We start from the raw sequence: 7,813 nt of genomic DNA, 5'->3' as shown, positions 1-7,813 counted from the left end.
GTCCGTTTGGGATAAAATGGACAAACTGAACGACCCAACACATGGGAGCATACAGACGTTTCTTCCGGTCTATATCCGCTTTTGTCCCATTTCCAGACCAAAGTTACTCTGGGTTTGGGACCAAAGCTGAGAGAAAGCAGACGTCTTCGCATCCTCGTCGTCCGTCTGTGTCTGCCCTCGACCCCACCTGTCACTCTCTCCTTTTCTGTACCTGGCCCGGGGCTCGTCCACATCGCGATGACGCTCGACGCGCACTACCTCCGGGGCTCCATGGCCGCCATCTACTCGCTGCTCAAGCACGCCTCCTGCCCGGAGTCGCTCTTCTTCCGCTTCCTCGCCACCGACGGTGGCACCGCGCCCGGGGTGGGCGAGCTCCGGAGCGCGCTCGCCGCCTCCTTCCCGTCGCTGCGGTTCGAGATCTACTCGTTCCGGGCTGACGCCATCACGGGGCTCATCTCCGCCTCGGTGCGCGCCGCGCTCGAGGCGCCGCTCAACTACGCCAGGAACTACCTCGCCGACCTGCTCCCCAAGTGCGTGCCGCGGGCCATTTACCTCAACTCGGACGTGCTCGCCGTCGATGACGTGCGCCGCCTGTGGGAGACGCGCCTGCCCGCCGCCGCCGTCGTCGCCGCCCCCGAGTACTGCCACGCCAACTTCTCCCGCTACTTCACCGACGCCTTCTGGTCCGACCCGGACCTCGGCGCGCGCGTCTTCGCGGGTCGCCGCCGCGCGCCCTGCTACTTCAACACCGGCGTCATGGTCATCGACCTCCGGTGCTGGCGCTCGGGGAACTACTGCCACCGTGTCGAGCAGTGGATGGAGTTGCAGAAGGAGAAGCGAATCTACGAGCTGTGGTCCTTGCCCCCTTTCTTGCCCCTCTTCGCCGGCGAGGTGGAGGTTGTCGACCATCGGTGGAACCAGCACGGCTTGGGCGGCGACAACATTCTTGGTAGCTGCCGCCCACTCCACAAGGGCCCTGTCAGCCTGATGCACTGGTCAGGCAAGGGCAAGCCATGGGATCGCCTCGACGCCGGCAGGCCTTGCCCGCTACGTGTTCGAAGAAATGACGAGGACGGACAGCTGGTGAAATAGGGCGAAAATGGGGTAGCAGTGCTGGTGCAGCGAGTTTGTCCGACCTTTGTCCGGCGTTTGTTCTCCCTATTTCTACCCCATACGGATAAAATCCGGACAAAATGGGTATAGATTTAGGGTCGTGCGGTGGAGTTGGCCTTAGGTGGCGGAGGGGAGTGAAGTGAAGTGCTAGGGTTTGGTCCGGCCAACGGATGGGAAGGAATATATGTGAGGTCGGATGAGCCAGCGTGGACCAGGTCTGATGCGACGGACCGGGGTTTCATATCCGCCCCATATTTAGACTGAATATAATGGATGCCGGTCGGTCCAATTATTTAAGACCCGTTTAAGGCATCCGTCTGTATCAAATTTTTATGACCGATAGTGACCGGGCCATCCTTCTCGGCGTTTGAGGCGGGTTGGAACGCCCGGGTGTTGATGCTCTAAATCGACAGATACTGAGCCAGACAATGCCTCATGCCCTGATGTATCTACTCCTACAGATCATCCAGTACTTTAGAAACCAACATGGCAACATACACTTGCGGCCCAAATGCAGTGCCCGGTGATTGGTAGAACTAGAACAAACCGACTGAAAATTTCTTCACCGTGCCACTCTGGTACTACTCGTCTCTGTGTGAGTCGTGAACTCGTGATCGACATGCCATCAATGAAAAGCAAAAGAAAGAAAAAATGAGAAAGGGGGAAGGAAGAACCAGCGGTCCGATCCATGGCCCATCCTTGCTCCCGCTGAATCTTGGAAGGCATCCCAAAAAACGAAACCTGCAATTACATGGACTTCCCACATCGATCAAATCACGTCTTGACAATTGACATACCACGCAGCAGACCAGCACGCCAGCTCCGCAACCAGAGATGCGATTCCAGAGCAGCGGCGCGCAGAGGGAGAGAGATGACTCGAAAATGAGAGGTACTACGACTACGAGTAATACAACTGCAGTCCACTAAAGTTTCTTCCCTGAATTCTCAGACTGAAGTTAAAGTTGCGGGTACCCTGTCCAACTGATTTCGCTGTCGACATCCCGATATCAAGTTGCACTGCAGCTCTAGGGACTAGGGTGGCTATAGTTGGGCTACGCCCGCATGCTGCGACGCTACCAACGGCATGCAGCCGGTCACCGGTAGAAAAAGTTATGCGTGTTCGGGCGGCCATAGTTGTGCCGAGCGGCAAAATTTCGTGTTTTGACCCTTTTCAGAAATTCAGGATCTGCCCCAGTTTAAAAAAAAATTAAAATTTAACCCTTTTTCTTACCGCCAGGGGCTTTAGCGGTAGGGTTAGACAGCCTACCGCCAGGGGACCTGGCGGTAGGGTACTTATCCACGTCAGCACGCGGAGACGGCCGCCGTCCCCTCGCACCCTACCGCCAGGGCACCTGGCGGTAGGCTGTCTAACCCTACCGTCAGAGCACCTGGCGGTAGGGTCCCGGCAGTTATTTTGTCCGAGACCCCGCGCCCCTTCCCATCTCCCCCCCCCTCCCCCTCCCCCCCCCCCCCCCGTCGGCAGTTGCTTCATTTTCTCCCCCAAGTCGCCCCTCTCTCCTTCTCTCATCTCCTCCACTCCCCCCCTCCGATCTTCACCGTTTCTTCACCGGTTTTGCGGATCGAGATGGCCCCGAAGAGAGAAACGTAAGCTCCTCCGATCCCTCCAATTAGTTTTTGCAAACTTGCTTCCGATTCGACGCATTATTTGCTTGAAATCCCTCATACTTTTGAACTTAGATTGGATTTTTTCCACCTAAGATTGTTTTAGCTTGATTGTAGTTCTAGTTCTTAGTTCTTTAGTAACTAGTGGTATTGGATATGAACTCTAATCAATAGTTCATATGTTAGTGTGAAGATGAACCCTAAAAAATTATGATGTAATGTTGATATAAGGATGAACCCTAGTTTGATGATGCATGTTGATATGATGATATGATGTAGTGTGAAGATGAACCCTAGTTTTATGATGCATGTTGATATGATGATATGAAGATGTTGTTTGAAAAAATTATTTAAAAATATGATGATATGATGTACGTTGGAGGATTTTTTTTGATATGATGCATGTTGATATGATTTGATCCATCATGTGTAGTAGATGTTGTTGGAGGAATATGCTTAAGATTTTATTTTGATATGATGCATGTTCATATGATTTGATTTCATTTTTTGTTTATGTGTGCTTATGCTTATGATGCTTTTGTTTATGAAATTCTATTAAGGCGGCCACCTCTTGCGGACAACATCGGCCCACGATACTCCATGCTGGACTGGGCATTCGACAAGGGTCATCGTGCCCGTGTCATAGAGAACGGAGAGGTAAGTGATATAAATGAAATATTGATCAAAGTTTTCGGATTGATGAAAATAATTTCCTAACTTTTGGCGTTCACTTTTTGACAGATGCTCCAGCCACTGCGCATGAGGGGTCACGGGGTTCATGGGCATATGGACTACGACGAGCGCTACGCGCCGTTTTTCAAGAAAGCCCGTCTGTTGGGTTTTGTGTTGCAGTTCAAGCGTCAGCCGCCGATGCTTGTCCACGCAGCTCTGACAGCGTTGATTGACCGGTGGCGACCGGAGACCTATTATTTCCATCTGCCATGCGGGGAGATGACGATGACCCTCGAGGATTGGGCGATGATTACTGCCATGCCGATCGAGGGTCATGCACTCACCGGGCGAGTGGAGAGGACCAACTGGCAGCAGAGGGTTGCCACCCTCATCGGCGACTGCCCCGCTGTCAAGGGTAACCGTACATCCGGTGTGTTGTTGATCTGGCTCTCGGAGCACCGGCAGAAATGCCCCGAAGGCGCCGACGAGACGACTGTGGAGTGGTACGCGAGGGCCTACTTGTGGTACATTCTCACGGAGGTCGTGTTTCCAGACAGCTCCGGGAACTCTGCCAACTGGTCGTATCTCTTCTTCCTAGCGGACTGGGATGCAGGGTACAGTTGGGGGACCGCATCTCTCGCCTACCTATACTGTTCGGTAAGAGAGTATCTAATTGCCTACCTACTTACGAAAGTGTGTCCATGACATTTTGTTATATCTGATCCTTATTTGATGTTTTGCAGTTTGACGATGCAACCCAGAGGATGGGAGACAAGTCCAATATGGGTGGCTTTGTCTGGGCCTTCTCCATTTGGATGTGGGAGCGGCTGCCGGTGGGGCGTCCGGAGAAGATTCCAAGATGCCCATGGGGTGCCTATAGCGAAGACAGCGACGAGACTCGACACCCCACCGTAGCTTACGAGTGGGACATTGTCAAACTCTACACGGGCCTAAACAAGACTTCGTACAAGACCTACACCAACGAGTTGGATGCTTTGACGCATACGCAGGTATATGAACTCGCTCAACACCTTTCTCTTTGATTCCACTTTTGACCGAGAGTGGGAACTTACCAACGTATATGTAATAGGTAAACTGGTGTCCGTATGACCGAGAGTGGGACTTTGATCTGAACGTGATGTGCGATGCGGACCGTGGTCTCTGGCAGTGCATCGTGCCCATGATCTGTGTGTACGCCGTCGAGTGGCACTTGCCACACCGCGTGCCCACGCAGTTTTGGGTGTATCAGCATACCCCACCGGGCCAGCCCACCGATACCGGCGGCCACGCGCTCCACCTGTGAGCGCTTTGTTCTCTATGCACATGATTTCATTGCGTGGCGACTTTATTATGATGTTTCTTGTGGCCTATGCCTTGCAGGATGAGCCGACAGAAGAATCAGTCGATCACAGACTAGGGAGAGGAGCATAAAATTCATGTGACAGAGTGGAACCGACGGAGGTACCGGAAAGACGTGGAGAGGAAAGTGACGGACTGGGATGCTTACCTGGACCGACACATGAGGTGGTACGATGATGGCCAGAAGCACCGTCTTTGTCTCAGGCCTCGGTGGACGGCGGAAAACATCATGGAGCTGGAGAGGGATGACCCCGAGGAAGCGGCCTACCAGACCGGCATCAGAGACATGCACAGTGGATTTAGGGAGTTTGCACCCCTCATCAACAGAGTGGTAAGTTTGAACCGACGGTTGTATTTAAACTATTCTATTCATCATCGTGACTGACTTATGTCGTTGCAGTCTGGTGAGCTGAACAGATGCATCTTTGAAGCCTCAGATGCACTAGGTGATATCCCCGGGAGCGTACAATCTGAGAACAAAATGAGGGGGACAATGAAGGTACAATTTCAGCCTCCTCGGAACAGATGCATCTTGTTCACTTGCAATCATAAACCTGATACTTATTATGCCCTTGTTTCATTGTGAGTGCAGAAGTTCGTGAAGCGTTGTCGCAAGCTAGTAGGGATGCTTGGGTGTGCTGGAACTGGGTCGGTTAAAGCTTATCGGCCTGTAGCCACACAGGGTCACATCGGCTCATCGAGCCATGTTCCTTCGTCGTCTAGGTTGGCTAAGGAGGAGGAGGAGGAGGAGGAGGAAGAGGAAGAGGATGAGGAGGAGGAGGAGGAGGCCACACATGAAGAAGGGGAGGAGGAGGAGGATGAGAGAAACGGGGAGGAGGAGTAAGATGAAGATTATGGACCTCCACCAACTCAAACATCTCAACCATCTCAGCTGCCGAAGAGGAATCCGAAGAAGAAGGATTTGCTGAGTCCGAACCCTTTTCAGAGACCGGTTACTCCACGGCCCAAGAAGAAGACTGAAGAGACTCGTTCAAAGAGTAACGAGGACCATAACTTCTAGAGGGGAAGGAGCAACTGATTATGATCTTCGATAGTTGGCTCTTGTAGTTGGGTTGTCTATGTGTTTGCTATTAGGTTGAACTTCGTTTGGTTGAACTTGTCTAGTGGTCGTGAAACTATGTGGAACTATGTGTTTGCTATTTGTGGATCTATGTGTTTGCTATTTGTGAAACTCCGTTTACTAATTAGTTGAATTCCATTTGCTACTATGTGTTTGCTACTATGTGTATGTGATGCCCAAGTTTAATTGTTTAAAATCTGTGATATTGCTGTCATATTTGTGAAACTTGTTGTGATATGGCTGTCATATTGAATTTGAAAAGAAGCAACCAAATGAACTTGAAACAACAAAACAGAGGACCCTACCGCCAGGTGCTCTGGCGGTAGGGTCAGACAACCTACCGCCAGCCCCCATGGCGGTAGGTTGGGCCCTTGCATATTTCGTTACAGAAGGTTTGTACGGCAAAACCCAGCCACACCCTACCGCCAGGGGACCCTGGCGGTAGGGTGCGACGGAGGGGGACGACGGCCGTTTGCATGTGCTGACGTGGATACGTACCCTACTGTTGGGTAACGTAGTAATTTCAAAAAATTTCCTACGCACACGCAAGATCATGGTGATGCATAGCAACGAGAGGGGAGAGCGTTGTCCACGTACCCTCGTAGACCGACAGCGGAAGCGTTATCACAACGTGGTTGATGTAGTCGTACGTCTTCACGATCCGACCGATCAAGTACCGAACGTACGGCACCTCCAAGTTCTACACACGTTCAGCTCGATGACGTCCCTCGAACTCCGATCCAGCCGAGTGTTGAGGGAGTGTTTCGTCAGCACGACGGCGTGGTGACGATGATGATGTTCCACCGACGCAGGGCTTCGCCTAAGCTCCGCGACGGTATTATCGAGGTGTAATATGGTGGAGGGGGGCACCGCACACGGCTAAAATATCGTATATCCAGTGTGTCTAGAGGTGCCCCCCTGCCCCCGTATATAAAGGAGCAAGGGGGAGGCCGGCTGCCCTTGGCGTGCCAAAGAGAAGGGGGGAGTCCTCCTCCTAGTAGGAGTAGGACTCCCCTTTTCCTAGTCCTACTAGGAAAAGAAGGGGGAAGGAAAGAGAGGGAGAGGGGGAGGGAAAGGGGGCTGCGCCCCCCTCTCCTAGTCCAACTAGGACTCCTCCTGGGAGGGGGCGCACCACCTCCTGGCTGCTGCCCTCTCTCTCCCCTCAAGGCCCACTAAGGCCCAATACTTCCCCGGGGGGTTCCGGTAACCCTCCGGCACTCCGGTTTAATCCGAAACTTCTCCGGAACACTTCCGGTGTCCGAATATAGTCGTCCAATATATCAATCTTTATGTCTCGACCATTTCGAGACTCCTCGTCATGTCCGTGATCACATCCGGGACTCCGAACAACCTTCGGTACATCAAAACATATAAACTCATAATATAACTGTCATCGTAACTTTAAGCGTGCGGACCCTTTGGGTTCGAGAACTATGTAGACATGACCGAGACACCTCTCCGGTCAATAACCAATAGCGGGACCTGGATGCCCATATTGGCTCCCACATATTCTACGAATATCTTTATCGGTCAGACCGCATAACAACATACCTTGTTCCCTTTGTCATCGGTATGTTACTTGCCCGAAATTCGATCATCGGTATCTCGATACCTAGTTCAATCTCGTTACCGGCAAGTCTCTTTACTTGTTCCGTAATACATCATCCCGCAACTAACTCATTAGTCATAATGCTTGCAAGGCTTATAGTGATGTGCATTACCGAGTGGGCCCAGAGATACCTCTCCGACAATCGGAGTGACAAATCCTAATCTCGAAATACGCCAACCCAACAAGTACCTTTGGAGACACCTGTAGAGCACCTTTATAATCACCCAGTTACGTTGTGACGTTTGGTAGCACACAAAGTGTTCCTCCGGTAAACGGGAGTTGCATAATCTCATAGTCATAGGAACATGTATAAGTCATGAAGAAAGCAATAGCAACATACTAAACGATCGGGTGCT

General features: G+C 51.8%; 2 protein-coding genes across 2 annotated transcripts; both read left to right on the top strand.

Moving 5' to 3' along the window:
• The first annotated feature begins 221 nt into the window (after positions 1-221).
• Positions 222-1,092, top strand: LOC109744546 (probable galacturonosyltransferase-like 9). Its single transcript, XM_020303688.3, has one exon. The coding sequence runs from the start codon at positions 238-240 to the stop codon at positions 1,090-1,092; it is 855 nt and encodes a 284-aa protein (XP_020159277.1). The 5' UTR covers positions 222-237.
• Positions 1,093-3,336: 2,244 nt separating this feature from the next.
• LOC109744537 (serine/threonine-protein phosphatase 7 long form homolog) lies at positions 3,337-4,711 on the top strand. Its single transcript, XM_073497775.1, has 4 exons — positions 3,337-3,393; positions 3,478-4,065; positions 4,152-4,418; positions 4,577-4,711. The coding sequence occupies exons 1-4, from the start codon at positions 3,337-3,339 to the stop codon at positions 4,709-4,711; spliced, it is 1,047 nt and encodes a 348-aa protein (XP_073353876.1).
• The last annotated feature ends 3,102 nt before the right edge of the window (positions 4,712-7,813 follow it).

The sequence above is a fragment of the Aegilops tauschii genome, chromosome 4 (genome assembly GCF_002575655.3).
Source record: "Aegilops tauschii subsp. strangulata cultivar AL8/78 chromosome 4, Aet v6.0, whole genome shotgun sequence".
NCBI lineage: Eukaryota > Viridiplantae > Streptophyta > Magnoliopsida > Poales > Poaceae > Aegilops > Aegilops tauschii.
This window is presented reverse-complemented; position numbering and strand designations above follow the sequence as displayed.

What these genes read in the sequence shown, in the direction of transcription:
- LOC109744537 (XM_073497775.1), top strand. Translation starts at nt 3,337, where the DNA reads ATGCTGGACTGGGCATTCGACAAGGGTCATCGTGCCCGTGTCATAGAG. An exon ending in TCGCCTACCTATACTGTTCG is followed by an intron (nt 4,066 to 4,151) that starts GTAAGAGAGTAT and finishes GATGTTTTGCAG; the next exon opens with TTTGACGATGCAACCCAGAG. An exon ending in ATGCTTTGACGCATACGCAG is followed by an intron (nt 4,419 to 4,576) that starts GTATATGAACTC and finishes GGTCTCTGGCAG; the next exon opens with TGCATCGTGCCCATGATCTG.
- LOC109744546 (XM_020303688.3), top strand. Translation starts at nt 238, where the DNA reads ATGACGCTCGACGCGCACTACCTCCGGGGCTCCATGGCCGCCATCTAC.